Source organism: Podarcis melisellensis, assembly GCF_964234715.1.
Source record: "Podarcis melisellensis genome assembly, chromosome: 3".
Taxonomy (NCBI): Eukaryota; Metazoa; Chordata; class Lepidosauria; order Squamata; family Lacertidae; genus Podarcis; species Podarcis melisellensis.
The window spans coordinates 111864332-111886801 of NC_138530.1; the positions used below are offsets into that span (position 1 = coordinate 111864332).

A 22470-nucleotide genomic window follows, 5' to 3' on the forward strand; every position below is an offset into this window, starting at 1 on the left:
AATAACAACCACAAGCACATTTGACATGAAAGATGCTCATAAGAAAACTGCCATCAATACATATACACCGTTTCCTTATCCTATAAATACCACCTGAAAGTAAAGAAGGATACTCTAGAATATCTTTGGCCAGACTGCACATTTAACATCAGTGATGTACTTTTGGTGAAAATGTTTCTGACTTTTTAAACCAGAACATTTTCTGTTTCATAAGCTAATCCGCAAAGAATGGATAACAATTTCAATTACAGCATGAGGAAAGTCTGGCAGTTTCAAAATTATTAGCTTTGTTTACTAAATACAAGTACATTAAACGTGGTAAATTAGATTAAGTTCTAATTTTTGGAGATTTGTGCTCGCGCAGCCAACAGTCAAGGAGAACTTGCAAACTGACATGTTAGTTGCCACTGTTAATTAACTCAGCCTTCATTGTTTTTTCAAGTTCCACTCATGTTTTTAGCTAATCTGCAAAAGCTCTGACATTTTCACATCTTTATGATCATGGTAAAGTGCCTCAAAAATGGGCAGGGGAAGGTAAGTATTAGAAATAGGACGGACTTTGAAATGTAAAATGCAAGATAAATGCTTCACTTAAGAAAGCAAATCTCTGCAAGAATGATAGCCTTGCACATACAACTCAGCAATAAAATACTTACAGACATACAAAGGCATATACTTTTAAGTCATCCTTTGCTATCTCAGCTTGCGAAATGAAAGCAGTTACTTCTAATCTGCATCTAGCATGGGGACTGCATGCTTTCACTTACTCTGGTCTTCTCCACTGTTATAGGCATCGCTATCAGGTGAATGCTCACGGCGGCGCTTAGGTGATTTACGAGGGCTGGGGCTACTTTCATTTCTGTGACGTTTTCTGTATCAGGCCAAAAAAACGCAATCAAATTTAATGCACTTCTAAGAAATCTCTCATCTTTCACCATAAAAACAAACAGAACTGTAACAAATTGCAGCGAATTGCACTACATGACCTATGGGGGTCTCTTCCAACTATACCATTCTATGAGAAATTTTTTTTACAAGGGATCAGTAAAGTGTGCGCTAGTCTTCTTTAAAAAAAATTTTTTTTAACCATATGGCATATGAACCTTCAATGTATTCCCAATCAATTATCCTTTTGCAGGCCTAACCATAGATGCATTTAGTCCTTTCGCTGTCTGGTGCTGACAAACTGGCCATTCTAAATATGAGTTCATTTTCTTTTAAAAACCAAACTTAATAATAATAATAATAATAACAATAATAATAGTATTTTTTATTTATACCCCGCCCTCCCCAGCCAAGGCCGGGCTCAGAGCGGCTTACAAGCAATAATAAAAACAAGATGAATGATTACAACTTAAAAAACAAAATTAAAGTACAACATTAAAATATTGAAACATTAAAATATTAAAATGTAGCCTCATCGCAGGAGGAGAAGGAAAAGAAAAAAGAAAGAGAGGGAGGGAATCAAATTGGCTCCAAGCCAAAGGCCAGGCGGAACAACTCTGTCTTACAGGCCCTGCGGAAAGAAATCAGATCCTGCAGGGCCCTGGTCTCATGAGGCAGAGCGTTCCACCAGGCTGGAGCCAGTGTTGAAAAGGCCCTGGCTCTGGTTGAAGCCAATCTAACTTCCTTAGGGCCTGGGACTACTAGGGTGTTGCTAGATATGGACCTTAAGGTCCTCCGTGGGGCATATTCGTAGGTACGAGGGTCCTAGGCCGTGAAGGGCTTTAAAGGTCAAAAGCAGCACCTTAAATATGACCCTGTACTCCACCGGGAGCCAGGGTCCTGGAAAAGCACTGGGTGAATATGCTCCCATAGCAGAGACCCCATGAGGAGCCTCGCTGCAGCATTCTGCACCCGCTGGAGTTTCTGGGACAGCTTCAAGGGCAGCCCTGTGTAGAGCGAATTACAGTAGTCAAGCCTGGAGATGACCATCGCATGGATCACTGTGGCCAGGTCGGGGCGGGAAAGGTAAGGGACCAACTGCTTGATGCGGCGAAGGTGGAAAGATGTCAGCTTGGCTGTTGCTGTAACTTACTTTGACTTCCTCTCTTCGCGGCTATCTCGTGTGGCCCTTTCTTCCCGGTTGTCTTCTCGCTTGTCTCTGCGTTCTTCTCTTCCTCTCTCCTTGTCCTCCCACTCTCTCTGGCGCTCCCTTTCCTTCTCTCTTTCACGCCCTCTCTCTCGTTCACGCTCTCGTTCCCTTTCCCTTTCTCGCTCCCGTTCTCGCTCCCTCTCTCTTTCCCTCTCCCTCTCCCTTTCTCTGTCGTGATCCCTGTCCCGTTCCCTGTCTTTATTATCCCTTTCTCTCTCGCGTTCTCGCTCACGGGCACGTTCACGTTCAGCTTCTCTCTCGCGCTCCCTTTCTCGCTCGCGTTCACGCTCTCTCTCCCTCTCCCTCTGTCTTTCATCTCTTCGGTCTTCACCCCTATCTCCCCTTCGCTCTTCTAATCTTTCGTCACGTTCGACGTCATCGTTCCTTCCCTGGTGTCTTACTGGCGAGCTTGGTCTCGGATCTGAAATGATAAAACAGGTTTCGTTTCCCTGCATAAACAGACAGACTTCAACATCCAGCTAATTATTTGTGTATTCCTGCAGAAGGGAACCTCCAGCCCATGAGTCTGACAGGCTTCCTCACTGGTCACAATAAGGGCACTTTGGCCAAGCCAAAGTGCCCTACATCTACCCTACACCTGACATTGGATTTGCAGGCACCACTGATCAGCCAAATGGTGGTGCTTCTAATACTTTGGGCTTCTAATATTGGCCCAAGTTACCAAACTAGTTAACAACTAATATGTTTGCTGAAGTAGCAGGACCACAGTCAGTCCATTTCCTTCCTCCCCCCCCCCCAAAATGTTTTATTAACAATTTTCAAGATAAAATACAGTAAAAATCAAACTAGTCTACAGAATAAGAATATTTAAAAAGTCAAAAGAGAAAAAAGCAAGAGAAAAGAGGGGGGGAAACCTGTAAGAAGAGGAGGAGTTTGGATTTGATATCCCACCTTTCACTCCCTTTAAGGAGTCTCAAAGCGGCTAACATTCTCCTTTCCCTTCCTCCCCCACAACAAACACTATGTGAGGTGTGTGGGGCTGAGAAACTTCAGAGAAGTGTGACTGGCCCAAGGTCACCCAGCAGCTGTGGAGGAGCGGAGACGCGAACCCGGTTCTCCAGATTACGAGTCCACCGCTCTTAAACACTACACCACACTGTAAGGCCCTTCAGCATATTTCTATCATGTATACCCTGTCATTTATCCACATACAGAGGTGATAAGACTCTTCCACCTGGGAGCCTACTTCTTCTCTACCTGCCTTTCTTTCAGGTAGGGAGCCCGTTTCCCTCTTTATTCAATTGTTAACAGTCACTCTCCCCGCTGCATAACTGTCCTTAGGAAACTGTTCTGCTTCAGCTCCTACTTACAGATACAAGTATAAACAGCGCCTACCTCTCTCTCTGTTGTCGCGCTTGTCCCTTTCCCCATGCCTTCTTTCAAAGGAAGAATCCCTCGTGTGTTCACGGTTTTCATAGCGATCCCTGTCGGGATAACTGCTCCGAGATTCCCAGCTGTCGTGGTAGCTGCTGCTGGTGTTGTGGCTGTCGACCTGAGATCCCCTTGCTCCTCGACTACCTAATGAAAACAGACATGTAGAAAAGCACAAGGAGATGGCCTGCTGCCGTGCTGAAAGGTTACAGAATCGCTAAAACCCTTTTTATAATCTAAAAAAGTTTATAATTAGTTTTAACTTAAAAATACATGCATGGTGAGAGCCAGTGTTGTGCCGGCGGACTCAGCAGTTACTTCCCCTTCCTCTCCTTGAACTGTAGCCTCCTGTGACTCTCTAAATATGCGGCAGTGTCTTGTAACCCTCTGAAATGGATCTGGAGTCCGGGACAGGAGAGGAGGGAGGAGACGACAGGGCAATCCTATTTGCATGAGCAGAAGTCTGCTGCACAAGTGGGACAACCCTGTTGAGTTTCGCTACCAGACTGTTATTTTCTCAGTAGGTACACTGGTGAATTAAAATTGTATCCCCTAAACTTGATAGTTTACCTGCTGGGTAAGAAATCTTTTGTGAAAGGGGCAATCACGTGAAGCAGAGGTGGAAAAGATCAGAGTGGCGATGTAGAAAAATACAGTCTAACATTAGATCTCTTAACACATAAAAGCAAATGCTTATTAAAAAGGCAACAATCAAGTGGATTTTTCCTTCCCATTACCCATCTGCTCCTTAGTATTTCATAACTCTTTGGAATACCCACAAGGTTGCAGATAAATTAAACAGGATGGTGTCTGTAGTTCGTAAGTGGGGCAGAAGGCCGCCAGAATTTTAATGGTGAAAGGAGATTTAGTGAAGTTCAACTTTAATGAAATTTGCCTCTGAATCATGCAACAAAACCCCAGCATTTCATTTATTATACCTTTGTCAGATAATTCAGGTCCTCTTCCTCTACTTCTTCCAGAAGTTCTAGATTCATTTCTACTCTCACTTCTCGAGTCTGTCCTGGTTTCGGAACGAGAGCTCTCTTCTCTACCATGGGTTCTTCCATAGCTACGTGATTCCTCCAAATACTGCTCTTCCTTTTTATGGGAGTCTCGGCACTCGCGGTCTCTGTAGTCATGGGTGTCCCGTGCAGAACGCAGGTCTCTCTGATCGCGACCTTCTTTATTGTCTCTGCTACAGCCCCTTGTGTCCCGTGAGTCCCGGGTGTCTCGAGATTCTCTTAAATCCCTACGGTCTCTGTTATCCCTGGTTTCCCTTCGATCCCGCCCGTCCCGCCCGTCCCTCGATTCTCGATCGTCTCTGTGATCCCGGGGAGTGCTCTGTTCTTGGTCGTAGTCACGTTCCTCTCGAGTGTCTCTCTCTCTTCCCCTTTTTCCTCTCGTCTCTGAAAGTGAATTTAGCACACCTGCAGTTGAACAGTCAATTGCACAAACAGTCCTAATATTAAACTGCAATCTATTAAAACTACAAGAAACGCTGGAAGCAGAGTGACATTTTTAAAGGGTGATGGTGGTGCCCATCCAATGGCTTAAGACACCTACGCTTCTTAAACGAAAAGTCACATAAACTCTCTCCCTCTCTTTTGGAGGGGGCTAATGTGTATTTTGTTCAATATTCCAGGCAAAGCTTGATATATATCTAATGTGATCAATCAAGCTGTTTTGGCAAAACACATTTTAAACATATTTAAAAACAAAAACCAAAAACACTGCATTCCATCTCCCTTATCCTGCAGCACACTGAGCTCTGTTCACAGCCATTTTACATTATGGTTTCCAAAGATTGCTGATTTGTACAAAGTTTTGTTTTTGTTTTATCATTTTGCACTCATCCTGCTTCTCTCCTGCCATTCTACTCTTGTGCCACTTCAGAGAAGTCATTCTGAATCTGCTCAGGCTTTCACCAATGTGACTAATTTAGACCCATCAGCTTCCTATCTTTAACCAGTTATAAATAATAAAAAAGTGCTTTCCATTTATGGCATTCCTACTGAATTTCCACAGGAGTTTTTGCACAGAGACAAGAGTTGTCAAAGGCTTTTGAAAAATCAGGGTATACAATGTTCACTGATCACACGGTTGTGAACACCCTCAAATAATTCTAGAAAGGTGATGAGCAGTAACTTCCCTTTGCAGCAGCATATTCGTTCCCCAGCAAGCTCTTTTATTCTAAAAGATTTACTAATGATTTATTATTAACTCCCAGGACAGGAGTTAGATCAACAACCCCATTAACTTTATTCTCAATAAGCTTGATGATGCTAGTAATGCTGTCTTTTGTAGTTAATACAGCAGCCAGCAATTCAATATTTGAGTTTAACAACTCTTGGGAGAAATAATGCCTGGCCTCTTGTAACTTAAAAAAACTGTTCTTACAGACTACAAATAAAAAGTTTGCTTTTATTCTTATCCCTATTCATACCATCCCTCCTTTCGTGGCGTCGATCGTGTGACTGTGAAATCCGTTCCCGATCATGCGACTGTGAAATCCGTTCACGATCATGCCGGCTTCTCTCCCGCACTGGTGAACGATGCCTTGAAGGGGTCTGTTTTTGCTGAGAAGGTGAGGTTCGGTGAGGATAAGGAGACGAGGAACGGCCTACAGGTGGGGAAGCGGTTCTTTTGTAAGAGGGAGAAGGAGTTCTTTTGTGACGTGGCGAAGGAGAACGTCTCTGAATGGAAGAACCTGACTGAGATGAGGAAGAGTGATGTCTCGAGGACACGGGAGAATGGTGCTGAGTTGGTGGTGAGGCAGACCTGCAGACACAGAAATCGGGGGGAAAATCTGTGGAATGAACATCCTGAGCCTTATACAACACCTTTTCAACTGATGAAAATGAATCCAATACCACTAGCCTAAATTTACAAAATATTTCTCTCAGATCACGAAATAATATTTACATATCATTTCATAACAATGCTGCCCGTCAATTTGCAATTAGCTTACACTGTGACCAAATTGATAATGTTGCGGACTCGGAAAGGCAAGTAATTTTCCGACACTCATTTTATGCAATATATAATAACATCAGTGTGAGATCCAAAGACAACCATAAAGGTAAAGGGACCCCTGACCATTAGGTCCAGTCGTGACCGACTCTGGGGATGCGGTGCTCATCTCGCTTTATTGGCCAAGGGAGCCAGTGTACAGCTTCTGGGTCATGTGCCCAGCATGACTAAGCCACTTCTGGCAAACCGGAGCAGCACACGGAAATGCCGTTTACCTTCCCGCCGGAGCGGTACCTATTTATCTACTTGCACTTTGATATGCTTTCAAACTGCTAGGTTGGCAGGAGCAGGGACCGAGCAACGGGAGCTCACCCTGTCGCAGGGATTCGAATCGCCGACCTTCTGATCGGCAAGTCCTAGGCTCTGTGGTTTAACCCACAGCGCCACCCAAAGATAACCATAGTATGTAACAATATGATTTCAGATGTGATGTTCTACTTTGATCCTGAGTAACATGACCAATAATGCAGAGACCTAGAGTTTATCACTTTAAGCTGCTAGCTTCTTGCTAAAATCGCAGCTGATGCATTCAAACAGCTTGCATGCTCTAAGTATAGATAGGGATTGCAGTGGAACCTTGGTTTTCGAGCGTCTCAGAAGCCGAATGTTTCGGCTTTCGAACGCTGAAAACCCAGAAGTAATTGCTTCTGTTTCTGAACGCGCCTCGGAAGTCAAACAGCTTCCGAGGTGTGTTTCTCCATTTTCTCAATGGATGCTGAGGACTGTCCATTGAGCCTCCATTGCCGAACATTTTGGAAGTCCAGAACGGATTACATTTGACAACCGAGATATCACTGTATTTTTAATTCTGTCTAGCAATGAGTCTACATGAGAAACAAATTGCAGACTTCTATCTGGAATGGAGTTAATATAACAATTATGGAGTACAGTTCATGTCTAAGCGCTCCATTTTCTGACCTTTTTAGAAGCATTTGACTATTGTTGTTGTACTAATCCCATGGCTTTTTCTCACAAGAGCTCTAAAGAACTTATATATAGATCCTAAATGGTTTTACCACCTGGGGAGTTCACAGAGCCAGAACTTGCATACCTTTGACAACAAAACTGTGCATGTGTGTATAAAATCACACCAACCAATATTGTCGCTAACATGGAAATCAGCCTAACTGGCTATTGGGGGAAGTAGGACAAAGGACCTTCCACACCCCATGTTGTAGCAAAAACTTTTTAGATATCTTTTTTTTAGGCTTTTCTGCAAATTGGGGTGTCTTGGAACGTTTTGAGTATCAAATGTACCACACACTGTGTGTAACAACCATTTTGTTGTACATTTAACACCCCACATATGAAGATACATATATGTGTTATTTCTAGACTGTTAACCAGGGTTGAATTTTTTCTAGATTTCAGGTTTCTAGACAGTGTATAGCTATCAATTTTAATATCAACCATCAAGAGTGAGTCAATCCTAAGCACCTTCACACATTATTATACAAAGCTACCACTCTGCAAGCAGAGATGTATGTCCCTAGTTGCCACAGGATTTCCCCACAATCCCCCGGTTGAAACTTAAATCAAATATGTGAAAAAGCAGTGGAACCCCTGAGCCCCAGGATTCCAATCTGTTTGGTGGCTTGGTCAGTAAAAGGTAAACATGTCCCAGGTTTAATAGATGTAAAAGTGTCCCATTTTCAGTAATCAGAGTATCCTGGGCTACACAAGTTCGGTATTTCAACAAACATATCTATATAAGTAATTATTCTACCTGCAAGATGGCGAAATGGAATGCTTATGGCTGCTGGATTTAGTTGGAGCCCAAGATGTCTGCCTTCTCCTTGTGGTAGGAGAATATTCTCTTGAAGGAGAAGAATTACTACCAGACTGTTCTTCTGGACTAGGCGAACGTCTCTGTCTATGAGAACTTTCTGAGGGATCTCTGAGGAATATACAAACAGCAATAGGTACATGGTATCAACAACAACACTTTGACATCACCTTGCCAACAAAGGTCCGTATAGTTAAAGCTATGGTTTTCCCAGTAGTGATGTATGGAAATGAGAGCTGGACCATAAAGAAGGCTGATCGCCGAAGAATTGATGCTTTTGAATTATGGTGCTGGAGGAGACTCCTGAGAGTCCCATGGACTGCAAGAAGGTCAAACCTATCCCTTCCTAAAGAAATCAGCCCTGAGTGCTCACTGGAAGGACAGATCCTGAAGCTGAGGCTCCAATACTTTGGCCTCCTCATGAGAAGAGAAGACTCCCTGGAAAAGACCCTGATGTTGGGAGAGATGGAGGGCAGAAGGAGAAAGGGACGACAGAGGACGAGATGGCTGGACAGTGTTCTTGAAGCTACCAGCATGAGTTTGACCAAACTGCGGGAGGCAGTGGAAGACAGGAGTGCCTGGTGTGCTCTGGTCCATGGGGTCATGAAGAGTCGGACACGACTAAACGACAACATCATCAACAACAACAACGACATGGAGACTGCTTGCGGCTTTGGTCAGCATGTCTTCGGCTAGAGATGAACTTGCAGCCGTCCCAGAGCTTTTTGCAGTCCTTTGATAATGCACTGGTGAAAGCTGTTAGACCTGGCAGGTATCTATGGAGCTGCTATCCAGTTTGGGGGATGGCGGCACTAAGTAGCTGCTGGCAACCTCCTGAAAATGGTCTCCCTCTGAGGTCCTCCAAGTTCCACTATGCCAACCACCTGAGGGCCACCCAAGGTTTAGTGTCATCAGTACAGCGATATCCTAGCTGATGAAACCGAGGTCTGGTATTTTTGTTGCTCTCTCGAAGCTTGGCAGCCATGGGAGATGATGAACAAGCCAAGTGAAGCTCAATTCCTATCCAATTGTAAATAAAGAAGGGAACCAGGAAGAAATGCCATATGTGCTGCAAATGGTCATCACTTAGCTAAGGTGGGCCCTGCTGAAGACTGCCTTCCATTTCTGGATTTCAGGTGTTGTTTGCTCACTTTCAGATAGCAACAACTAAGTTCCAAAACTTGTAGTGTATCATGTGATCAGGAAAAGATTAAGAGACTACAAATCAAAAGCCTTAAGTGGTGGCAAGCTGGACATAAGCCCTTGAGTGTTTAGAAGTCTACGAATTACAGATGTAGCAAAATTAGACAAACAACTATACACAAACATTAAAAATACCTTTGTTTCTCTTTTTTCTCTTTATTGTGTCTTTCAAAGTCACGGCCTCTCTCTTTCACCTCCCTTGGCTTCTCTTCTAACCGCTCTTTCGCTTTGTGTTTCTCCTTATGTTTCTTTGCTTGTGCCGTGTCTTCTTGTATCGGCGGTGGAGGGCTAGGTGTACGAGGACCTTTCTTTTTACTGTGGTTAGTTTTCGAACTCCTAAAACAGGTTGAGAAAACAAGTGTTGGAAGGGTTAATCGGTGTGCCTTTAATCACAAAATGCTACCTAAACTAGAGCTGCACTCCAAAAGTCTGGGGGAAAGTTACCTAAGGTTTCAAAGCAACTACCACCACCACCATATATTCTCACTCCAAGTCTGCCGTAGCCATTGAAAGGGAGGACTGCTGCTCACAATGTGGCTGCCATGCAGAAGCCTCATGCAACCGGCTCTGCATGATGGTTGCTCAACAGCAAGAGCTGTTTCTCAGCATCAACTTGCTACACGTGATTGAGGCTAATCCATATCTGGTGAATCTGAGCACACAAAAGCTTGACCAGGGCCACCAAGAGGCTGCTACAGTTGCACAGAGCTGCACTGATATTGCAGCTAAAAATTGAGCAAAAATGTCATTGGGTCCCCTAACAATGTAAACTGATATTGAGTGAGTGTTCCTTTACTGAAGGTACATATTCAAATTGGAACAGAATCAAGTACAGTGGTACCTCCAGTTGCAAACGGGATCCGTTCCGGAGATCCTGCTGCATCCCAAGGAATCTGCAACCGAAGGACTGCTTCTGCGCATGCACGCGGCGCATAAAGCGCTTTTGCGCACACGGCGAAACCTGGAAAAATACTTCCGGGTTTGCAGCGTTTGCATTCCGAAGTTTACGTATCCAGAGGGATACGTAAGCAGAGGAACGACTGTACAGAGTAACAAAGTATTATTCCAAAGAATAGAAACAGAAAGCATACCAGATTTGATTTAATAATCATAATAATAATAAAAAATTTTATATCCCGCCCATCTGGCTGGTTTCCCCGGCCACTCTGGGCAGCTTACAACATATATAAAAACACAACAAAACATCAAACTAAAAAAACCCAAAATATCCTATACAAGCATCAAACAAGCCAACAGAAACCAATAATAACAGAAACCAATAAATCAACAGAATCCAACAATGATAACAAAAAATAATAAAAGTTTACAGTTATACTCAATTAAAATAACCGCCTACCCCAACTAAACATTTAACCAATACCAACCCTACAAAAACAAAACAGGAACCAAAATTAGAACCACTGAAAACATTTTAGACAGTTGCCCCAACCCAAGAGTTGATTATTTACATTTCATCTTTGTTCAAAAAGATCATAAAGCAGATTAAGATACACAAACATCAATCCATTAGATTACATAATTATCCCATGTCATCTCTAATGTTTTGATTTTAAATTCCAACATTTCTTTCCTTTGTAGCCAAGAGAAATTATTTTATTTTTACAAATAATTTTACATTTATTTCTCATGAACTGTTTAAACAACAGTTGACGTGAAACTTGCTTTTGTTACTTCATCCTTGGTTAAGAGCAGTGAAACAATCATTTAAACTGCTGAGAGAAATATCAACCCACTGAGAATCTGCAGGGAGACCTGTTTGCCACCTTGCAAGCAGAAAGGTTAGAGTTGGCAAAGTTGCTTTAAGCATGCTTTGGTTGGTGCAGACAATGACAATCACACTTTGAGAACACACTGCAAAGCAGGGTTCTGTAGCTTGGTTTGCAGTCAATCTGAATTATGGCTGAGATACCTAGGAATAATTCTTAACTTTGGATAAAGAAAATGAACTATGCTTGCATGTTATGTCAGCAAAAGGTCATCCCATTCTATCCACAACATTTACAACAATTCAAAGTATTTATTACTGCAGATGTTATTTGAAGCTTCACAAATTTCAAATTACATAAATGTTATTTATTCATGTCATAAAAATTATCTACCACTTGATTGTAGAAAAAAAACACAAAGCACTTTTCCCTCTAATACTCAGGGAGCCCTGGCTAAGATGAACAACCAGCACCATCCATCCCCTTCAACAATTTTTAGGCCACACCACCACTCAAGGAATAACACACATTTTCTTTTACCAGACATGCATATATACTAACCTCTGTTGGTCCAAGAGGGGTGAAGAAACTGCAGAAGTCTTTTTCTCCCTCTTAGCGGTTGAGGAGGAAGATTTGGGGCTTGATCGCAGTTTTGGAGATTTGCTAGATTTTCTGGGTGAAGGTGAGGATAATTTTGACCCAACAGCCTCTGGAGAAATCTTAACAAAGGGAAACAATAAATTTGTTAATGCCCCAATTTGCTTTACATTGCTACGAGTCGAGCGACAAAAAGCTGCAATGTGGAATGTTTCTGTTCAGATTTTCTGCTCCATTTCTTTCTTTCCTCTTCCAGTCAGGCTGCGTTCAGCAAACTTTGGGGTTTAATCTGAAAATACCTTCCTCTTGGGTGGGACACAGGTGGCGCTGTGGGTTAAACCACAGAGCCTAGGGCTTGCCGATCAGAAGGTCGCAGTTCGAATCCCCGCGACGGGGTGAGCTCCCGTTGCTCGGTCCCTGGCTCCTGCCAACCTAGCAGTTCGAAATCACATCAAAGAACAAGTAGATACATAGGTACTACTCCGGTGGGAAGGTAAACGGCGTTTCCGTGTGCTGCTCTGGTTCGCCAGAAGCGGCTTAATCATGCTGGCCACATGACCTGGAAGCTGTACGCCGGCTCTCTTGGCCAATAAAGCAAGATGAGCGCTGCAACCCCAGAGTCGGCCACGACTAGACCTAATGGTCAGGGGTCCCTTTACCTTCCTCTTGTTTATGGGTGGGTTAGTTTGGGCTACAGGCATTTCATAAACCTATTTGGTATTGGGTCCACAAAGCAGGGCTGGGCAACTTGTGGTATTCTAGATATTGCTGCACTATATCCCCCATCGTCCCTGACCACCAACCAAGCTGGCTAGCGCTGATGTTTCTTGAAATCCAACATCAAGGGCCACAGGTTCCCCACTGCTAATCTATATCACCCCCAACTACTGGTTTAACGAAGAGAGCTCTGTGTGGTCTGACTGCACCTCATTTCACTCATGTTCCTGTGCGGAGTGCTTGCGGCTCCAGCCACTCAATTTCATTCATTCCCCACTGCCCCTTCAGTCAGTATTCCATGTTCATTAAGTATATTGTTCACCATTTGCCAGTTTTCTTCAACTTTTCTTCCTTTGCATCCCACCCTTTTTATTTTGAGGAGGAATGGCCACATCTGTATTAAATTATCATTGTCTCCACAGATGTCTCTGGGCATTTCTCACCTTCGTTCCTATGGACATTTAAAAACAGCTTCTCAATGTGAACTAGAAGTGACGTACCCAAGCAGAGAGGTGTTTCTTTATGTATACATAACTGTTTCTGTCTTCCAAGTCTGTCTTCTAATTCCTGTCCCTCCTAGTTTCCTGCACCCCCTCAATCTCTCAACAACATGCCGTTGTTTTGTGCCCCCACCCCTTTCGAGTTCATTCCCTAAATATTCTTTTGTACTTGTTACAGATAGGTAGCCGTGTTGGTCTGCCATAGTCAAAACAAAAAAAATTCCTTCCAGTAGCACCTTAAAGACCAACTAAGTTAGTTCTTGGTATGAGCTTTCGTGTGCATGCACACTTCTTCAGATAGAAGTGTGCATGCACACGAAAGCTCATACCAAGAACTAACTTAGTTGGTCTTTAAGGTGCTACTGGAAGGAATTTTTTTTGTTTTGACTTTTGTACTTGTGTTCAGGGTCACTCCAACTCTGATTCTTGCTCTCTGGCTCACAAGCGCTGTGGTTTTGGCTATGTAAGCACAGATACAACTTGATAGCGATATACACGCATGTTGTGAAGACGTTTATCAAAGAATCACTGAAGGTTGAGATCACGGAAATCATTCAAAATTATTATTAGTATCAATTATCAATTATCCACCCTTCTGTCTAAGAACCCAGGGTGGGTTACAGCATTAAAGCACAATAAAGGTAAAGGGACCCCTGACCATTAGGTCCAGTCGCGACCGACTCTGGAGTTGCAGCGCTCATCTCGCTTTACTGGCCGAGGTAGCCGGCGTACAGCTTCCGGGTCATGTGGCCAGCATGACTAAACTGCTTCTGGCGAGCCAGAGCAGCGCACGGAAATGCCGTTTACCTTCCCACTGGAGCGGTACCTATTTATCTACTTGCACTCTGAAGTGCTTTCAAACTGCTAGGTTGGCAGGAGCTGGGACCGAGCAACGGGAGCTCACCCCGTCACGGGGATTTGAACCGCCGACCTTCTGATCGGCAAGTCCTAGGCTCTGTGGCTTAACCCACAGTGCCACCTGCGTCCCAAAGCACAATATTAAAAACGATAATAAAAATGAAGTACAAAATGACAAAAAGGATAAAGAGTTGTGCACTGGTTGCTGATTTGCTACCAGGCCAAGTTCAAGGTGTTACTATTAGTAGATAAAGCCCTGAACACCTTGGTTTTATCTACGAAAACTGCCTTACCCCATATGGGATCACTCAACCACTTTGACTGGCAGAACAGGTGCTACACAAAACCCGTTCCTCATTTGTAAGAACTCAACCTTTTAGATACCCAGGCAACCACCTTCACTGTACTCTAGTGTGCCTGCTAAAAATATTTTTTGTCATGTCTACGCAGATGTTTAGAAAGTTGATATGAGCCTTAATCTGTTTTTAGTCTATTATTCTAGCTTTTCAAATGTCTTATACTATTATTATTACTTATTGTTTTTACTTAGTGATAATTTTATTGTTTTTTGAAAACTGCTTTGACTTTTTTCTTTACATTCATGCGGTTTATAAATTTTATGAAATAAATAAATAAATAATTGTTGTTGTGACTCCACATTTATTTGTGGAGCTAAAAGGAAGCTCAAGAGCACGTAGCGCACAGTGTATGCCATTATGCAACAGATGCGTCACTAATTACTATTATCCTGAAGGCTTGTTCAAATCTTAATTCTTAAACTTTTATTGGCTGTGTGGTGTTTTATTTTTGAGATACAAACCTCCTTTTTAATTACTATCTCTTCCCTTTTCTCCATGTTTTCTTCTTCAAGCTTCATTAACTCTCTCTGGATCTTCTGACGCTTCATTTCCAAAGAAAGCTCGTGGTCATAATCGTAGTTAACGTCTCCGTTATCAGAATCTTAATTTATTAAAGCAAACAAAAGAAGTCAGTGAAACGGTATCCTTGACAATCTCTGTATTAAAAACATGGCAACCATAGCATGACTATAATTTAATGCAATCTTGGGTCCCCGGCTGTTGTTGGACTACAAAATCCCTGACTACTGGTCCTGCTAACTAGGGATGGTGAGAGATATGGTCCAACATCAGCCGGGGAACCAAGTTGAGGAACACTGATTTAATGGATAAGGATATTAGGGTTCAGAGTGATCAATGTAATATTACTAGCAATCAGGAAGACACTGATTTTTAGAACTGAAATTATTCAGTGACGTCAGTGGCCTAAACTATGTTACCCTGAAAGGTACAGTGGTATCTCGGGTTTCATACGTTTCAGGTTACATATGCTTCAGGTTACAGACTCCGCTAACCCAGAAATAGTACCTCGGGTTAAGAACTTTGCTTCAGGATGAGAACAGAAATTGTGCTCCGGCGGTGCGGCGGCAGCAGGAGGCCCCATTAGCTAAAGTGGTGCTTCAGGTTAAGAACAGTTTCAGGTTAAGAACGGACCTCCGGAACAAATTTAGTACTTAACCCAAGGTACCACTGTAATTCTTTAAATTACCTATTTTTAAATAATGCTTTCCCCAAAGAGTTCCGGGTGGCATAACTGGTTATTCATCTCACTTTTATCCTATGAACAACACTTGTCTTAGTCTAACTCAAGGAGATTTAGACAGGGGAAAAGAAGGGCAGAAAAATGTGCTATCACCAATGCTTCTCCACTCCATCAGAACTGCTTTTTCCTGTGCTAAAGGGACCGTTCCGACTATTAATAAATGTGCCTCAATATAACACATTGTCTAATCGTTCTGAAAGCCTTATTGTTACATTAATTTCTCTCTCCATTCAACAGCGATTTTTTGCTCTCCATCCGGACTCTGTTATGTAATGTTTCTGCAGTACATATTTTTAAATGTATTTTGAAATGAGAGGTTTTAAAACTAGACAAACCAATACATTTTCTTGCATACCATGTATCCAATCTTGTCTAGTCTACTTTCTTATTTAATAATAATAAAATAATAATAATAATAATAATAATAATAATAATAATAATAATAATTTATTATATATACCCCGCCCATCTAGCTGGGCTTCCCCAGCCACTCTGGGCAGCTTCCAACAAAACACTAAAATACAATAACCTGTTAAACATTGAAAGCTTCCCTAAACAGGGCTGCCTTCAGATGTCTTCTAAAAGTTTGGTAGTTATTTTTCCCTTTGACATCTGGTGGGAGGGCGTTCCACAGGGCGGGTGCCACTACTGAGAAGGCCCTTGGCGTGGACCTCAGCGTCCAGGCAGAACGATGGGGGTGGAGACACTCCTTCAGGTATACTGGGCCGAGGCCGTTTAGGGCTTTAAAGGTCAGCACCAACACTTTGAATTGTGCTCGGAAACGTACTGGGAGCCAATGTAGGTCTTTCAAGACTGGTGTTATGTGGTCTCGGTGGCCGCCCCCAGTCACGTCTAGCTGCTGCATTCTGGATTAGTTGTAGTTTCCGGGTTACCTTCAAAGGTAGCCCCACGTAGAGCGCATTGCAGTAGTCCAAGCGAGAGATAACTAGAGCATGCACCACTCTGGCCAGACAGTCAAAACTACTCAAGGTTCAAAAGCTACTAAAAATAATTTTATTTCAGGAGATATATTTATTAAGAATTCAAGTTCGCTCGTTTGCAGCTCTCTCAGTCCATTTTTTATTTTGGCTCCATGAATCTAGTAGGCCGTGGCACCTACCGTCTCTGTTTGTTTCCCAGTCGGGATTTTCTTCTTCACTTTCTGGAGTTCTCTCCTTGGTAATTTTAATATCTTCCTTCCCCCTGTGCCTCCCCCTGGAGGACTCTTTCTACAGAGGAAAACAAAACAGACAAATTCAAACAAAACAGGCCTTTAGAACTGTGGGCAGTGTGTGTGTGTGTGTGTGTGTGTGTGTGTGTTGTTTTGTTTCTTACTACGTTATGTATTTTTGTGTTTTTATATTATAAACTGCCTTGTGATCCTTGGATAAAAGGTGGTATAGAAATTCAAATAAATAAATAGTACGTCAGTTGATTTTTAAAAACAATAGTTGGAAGCAGGCACATTTAGCAGGGGGGTTAGGGTATTCCCCCCACTTCATGATTCTAATTGTTTTTTTCATGAAAACATTCAAGAAGGGTTTGCTTTTTCCAAGTTCCAGATATTAAAAAAATAATACAGTGGTACCTCGCAAGACGAATGCCTCGTAAGACGAAAAACTCGCAAGACGAAAGGGTTTTCCGTTTTTTGAGTTGCTTCGCAAGACGAATTTCCCTATGGGCTTGCTTCGCAAGATGAAAACGGCTTGCGAGTTTGTTTCCTTTTTCTTAAAACCGTTAATACCCAGGGAATCCGTGCTTCGCAAGACGAAAAAACTCATAGAACGAAAAAACTCGCAGAACGAATTAATTTTGTCTTGCGAGGTACCACTGTAGGTTGAAAACTCAAGACTTATAGAACATACTCTTCCTTATAGTATGTGTGTCAAGGAATACTTACAACGAGAACTGAAAATGAGAAAGGCTTAGTTCAGATATAATGCATAGAATTCTAAAAGCAGGCTGTTGGTATTGGTTCTGAATGTAGAGTTTCCTTAGCGTCCAAAGTCAGGAAACTGGTTGGTTCAAATGTCAGTTTATTCACAAATCAGGATATTAAAATATGGGTGGGATCCAACTAACCAGCCGTGCAAGTGGAAGCCCACAAAAGGACCTTCGCTAGTTCAAACAGGGCTTCCCTCCCCTACACACACCCTGAAACCAGTTCAGGAATTTCTGTGCTATTTCCTGTGGTGGGATTTCAGGTCCTCAAAACAGAGCTACTGAACAGCTGTATGAAAAGCTCACTAGTCAGAAGGGTGCAAGTTACTCAGCCAGATGTCTGGAAATGTTAGAGCTTAATTTCCAGTAGGACTTGTGTGGGAGACAAGTGCTGAAATCAGAGAGGAGTAGCTACTGGATAGGTAGAAAGCAGGGGTGAGCTGAATCACTAAGGCAGCCCTGCAACGAGGGTGCTGGATGTAGAGATCTTATTTCCACACCATTAAGCCCTTGTGGGCATATAGAAGCTGTGCAAGAAAGGGCCCGAGGAAGTTAAGAGGACAGCTGTATCTTCATTTCCAACCCTTAATTTCTAAAACAACTGGAGGCTCCATTTTGCATTTACACACTCACCAGGTAAATGCTATTTACTTTTCAGGCCTATGTTTGCTTGCTAATTTATTTTACAAAGACCACGTTTTTAAAAATGCCGCAGTGTGATGAACAGCACGAAATCAGCAGTAAGATCACAACAACAAATGCAAAATACATCAGCAGAACAAATTAATACATCAGCATAGATGGATCGTTCCGTGGCAAATGCTAAGTTTTAAACAGCTACCCTATAAGACTGGTGCAAGTATGCAAAAGACCACAATGTTAATCAGGGGGAAAAGCATTGGCTTCAGGGACACAAAAATACTCCTGAGTATATTTTAATTGTATAAACAAGAGGCAAGGTGGGGTGATATATTCCTTTTTTCCATATCAAACAAGTGGTGGTAATCACTCCCCTGCAACCAAGCGGAAGGAGAAGGTGCATTTCTGAACCTTTAACCTCCCCAAACGCAAAAACTGTGCTCAGCTCCTTGGCAGGAAGGTACAGGTAAGAGATTCCCTTACCTGTCCCTCAAGCATGCTGCATTCATTACTGCAGCAAACTGGACTAGGAGGCTTAATCTTAATCCAGGGGGAAGGATCCAGTGTCTGGCTCTGAATGTGGCAGGGCCAGAAACTGGGGTGTTGAATGGGGGAAATCAGGGGCGGGGAATGTGGCCCACTAACACACACACACCCCAACAACTTTCTGCATGGCTATGAAATTTCGCAGATTGGTTAGGGAGAACGAGTAGGCTGAAAGCCATATAATCATATACTGCCTCTATCTTGTTGGCTAATCAGTACTATGATGTCAAGCAATATTCATAAACACTAAAACTGCTCAGGATTTGCCATGCCTGGTCATGGGTTGACAATCAGATTTTAAAATGTCCCATTTTCAGCCTAGTTACTGACCAGGGTGCCTTGGTTTATGTTTGGACCAATTGTCAGAGAACTAATAATTTCAATACCCTCATGGGTTAGTCAGCTCCAAGCATTTTAATATATACAAGTAATGATATAAACAAACCACTCACACGTGGAACCTGAAAATGAAGTTTTCCTTCCGAATCAGCCAGTTATTCCATCCAAAATGCAAGATTTCCCCACACTGCTTCAATTTAGAACTTCTATAAACAATCCAATCAAGTGTCGTTACTTATTTCAGCCATTTCTTTTAAAAAGAAAAGCTGATTATTGTTATGGGTTTGGGGGTCTTGACTGAGGCAAATGACTATGATTTTGTCTGACAAAATCTGATGCAAAATTAGGGGACATACTAAAAAGCACTTGGGAGTCCTAGAGTCTCTCACCAGACTTGGAAATGTGACCCTCATGATCATTTTAGACATTCATGAGCATTTGACAGTGATGTGGAGCATTTTACATTATTTTCCCTTGGTCAACCATATTTTAGGATCCTGAAAAGTATTTACATTCTGAACCACTGACGTCTTAGGGTACCATCCAAGGAAGTTGTCCCACTAGTGCAAGGATTTCGACCTCTGCCACATAACTTCTTCTTCTTCCCCCACAATCTGTTCTGGGAGTTCCCTCAACAGTGTAGAGCTCATTTGCGGTGGGCGAGTCAGGGAGAGGAAGTCCCATTGTACAGTCCTTGTGTTTTAATGGGATGACTTCACTGGATACAATCCAATATTTGGGGGGATTAAGTTAACGCTTTGGAGAACTCATTTCATTTAAAATAATTAAGGCTGTAAAAAGACACCTTAAGGAGCCATTAGAAGACTGGTTTCTTAGAGAATCTGAAAAGCAACAGAAGCTTCATATTTCTTAAGCAATGCACATTCTAACTAGAGCTTTCAGCTACCAACGTTGTCACACGAAGTAAAGATTCCAGGCCTCAGAAATCTATGTCTGTACAGATTGCATAAATATCTCAGTTCTCAATTTTTGTACAAAGAAAAACAATGGATTTTTGTTCTGATTTATATCCAATTTAGCACAGAGGAACCTTTCTCAAATAAACTACCATGACTTCCTTCCAGTAGTAAATACCACAGAAAATTGAAGACTGTGTTCTGCTGAAACCCTAATGAGTTGAAGCAATTTTGGCTAGGTTTTAATATAATATTAAACATACCATCTTTTTCAATTGAGCAGAGGTGAAAATCTTAAGGTGAGTTTTCACCACTGTTGTGCAAATGTTCCCTTGCACGAGGCTTTCTCATACCTTCCTCCAATAGAGCTAAAAAAAACCTGTCCTGTGGTTTGGGGAATTGCTTGGAAAAGTCTGGTGTAGCACACACAGAACTGTCAGAAACTGGGTCCAGGCTTCTTATGCAAGTGAACTTCCAACCCTCAGGAGATGATTGGTTGTCACAGGAGGCAAGCTCCGTGGAGAAGAGAGGTGGAAAAATCCCTGTTATATGCACACACTTCCGCTCATGTATGTGTGGGCCCAATCCATAATCTACATTGAGAATTTAAGGCCAAGATTAAAAAAAAAACATTTAAGAAGTCCTACCTCTGGTGCACCCAATGGCTTGGATTTGCTCAGTGGAATTTTTTCCTATGAATAGGAAAATCTCATGTTATGTCATAAACTGCTTTGCCCTATGTCAAAAGGGGTTTGTTTTCAGCATGGACCAGGCAGGGACGGTGTGATGTGGTAGTGTTGTTTGAGAACACAAACACAACCCTGCTTGGGAATACAGAACTAGTTGTTAGGGTCAATCGATCCTGACCAGGGAATTCTAAACACATCTTGGGTAACTGGGGTTAAGTGCAACACAGTGCTCGGTTTTGTTCCACATTAGGGAATCCTGCATCCCAAAACAACTGAAGAAAGCAAGGAGATACATGAACATCCCATGCTCACCCTGACAGGAGAAGATTGCTCTTCTGTATTATGCTTCTGTGGTTCAGCTTCAATTTCTTGACGCTTATTCTTCATTCTTTCCCGAAGATCCCCTGTAGGCCTTTCGGGTGACCTATACAATACAGACAGAAAATATAACTGCTTCTACATCCTTTTTAAAAATACAGTTTACAGGTTTGAGTTCTACAGTTTTATAATACAGTTGTGCTTTGCCATCATGTTTCCTGTCTTCACTCAGCTCCTGTCATGTAATATGCTATACAATAACGTCCAACCCTAAATGAATTGCCATTAAAGCTACCCAGTATGAAGAAGGCTTGCCTAACCCTTTTAAACAAGTTTAACTGTTGTTCGGGAACTGCACAAAAAGTATGAACTACCATAATCCAAGGAAGTTCCCTGCCCTAGAAAATCATCCCTTACCTAAAGGAAATAAAATAAAAAGTTTGCCTAAAAGTTTCCTTATGTCTTCCAGTGTATGTTAGCAATTCACTTTCATGAGACCCAATGCTTGATTAGGCTGAGATGTAAATGTCATTCTACTGTAAACAACTTGCATTTTTATGGTCGCCAACCTTTTGGGGCCATTGGGCACACTTGGAATTTTGAGAAAGTGACATGGCCACCAGCCACAAGATGGCCACTGAGGGAAGGGGGTGGCATAACATAAAACAGCTGCAACATCTAAAAGAGCAGCAAAAGAGGACTACACAAACATCACCTCAACCACCCCATCAATGGGCTGGAAAGGCACCTCCGTCAGCCCCCGCCGCATTCGCTCACAGAGAAAATCTTGTTATACCTCTCCTCTGTTCAGAACATGTGGGAGGGAGGCTAGGTATCCAATCCTAGCATCCAATGAAATGTGAGCATGTTTAAGGGGGCATACTCCATGTGAAAGAGGTCGAACCAGTGCAAACAAGTGCAAACCAGGACAAGCAAGCTGTCTTTTGTGCACTGTGGACTTTGGATGCATATTTACTGAGATTAATCACAGGTGCCATAGGAGGCTATGGTGGGCACACTGGCATCCATGGGGTTACTCTCCTGGTAACCCTTTTTGTAGTTTTAAATAATATTTTTTTCAGAAAATACATAACAAGCTAACAATCTCCCAGCCTGCCCCAGGGCAAATCAAAATACATGATCTGTATATATATATATATAAAACACCAGATCTATCTTAATACAGGGACGCAGGTGGCGCTGTGGGTTAAAGCCTCAGCGCCTAGGACTTGCCGATCGAAAGGTCGGCGGTTCGAATCCCTGCGGCGGGGTGCGCTCCTGCTGCTCGGTCCCAGCGCCTGCCAACCTAGCAGTTCGAAAGCACCCCCGGGTGCAAGTAGATAAATAGGGACCGCTTACCAGCGGGAAGGTAAACGGCGTTTCCGTGTGCGGCTCTGGCTCGCCAGAGCAGCGATGTCACGCTGGCCACGTGACCCGGAAGTGTCTCCGGACAGCGCTGGCCCCTGGCCTCTTAAGTGAGATGGGCGCACAACCCCAGAGTCTGTCAAGACTGGCCCGTACGGGCAGGGGTACCTTTACCTTTACCTTTATCTTAA

General features: G+C 42.7%; 1 protein-coding gene across 4 annotated transcripts in view; it reads right to left on the reverse strand.

The window, feature by feature from the left end:
- Positions 1 to 22470, reverse strand: part of ZC3H13 (zinc finger CCCH-type containing 13) — a 48274-nt gene that overhangs the window by 7831 nt on the left and 17973 nt on the right. For 3 of the 4 annotated variants that reach the window (XM_081905940.1, XM_081905939.1, XM_081905938.1), the window contains 11 exons: positions 20909 to 21020; positions 16646 to 16754; positions 14726 to 14865; positions 11795 to 11952; positions 9642 to 9842; positions 8244 to 8414; positions 5931 to 6265; positions 4426 to 4893; positions 3452 to 3634; positions 2039 to 2516; positions 768 to 871 (listed from right to left, as the gene is read on the reverse strand). In XM_081905940.1, coding sequence (XP_081762066.1) covers positions 768 to 871; positions 2039 to 2516; positions 3452 to 3634; positions 4426 to 4893; positions 5931 to 6265; positions 8244 to 8414; positions 9642 to 9842; positions 11795 to 11952; positions 14726 to 14865; positions 16646 to 16754; positions 20909 to 20983 — 2422 coding nt within the window. In that variant the 5' untranslated portion in view covers positions 20984 to 21020. Of the gene's footprint in view, positions 1 to 767; positions 872 to 2038; positions 2517 to 3451; positions 3635 to 4425; positions 4894 to 5930; positions 6266 to 8243; positions 8415 to 9641; positions 9843 to 11794; positions 11953 to 14725; positions 14866 to 16645; positions 16755 to 19103; positions 19197 to 20908; positions 21021 to 22470 lie in introns of those variants that run through there. The other variant, XM_081905941.1, reaches the window with a different exon arrangement.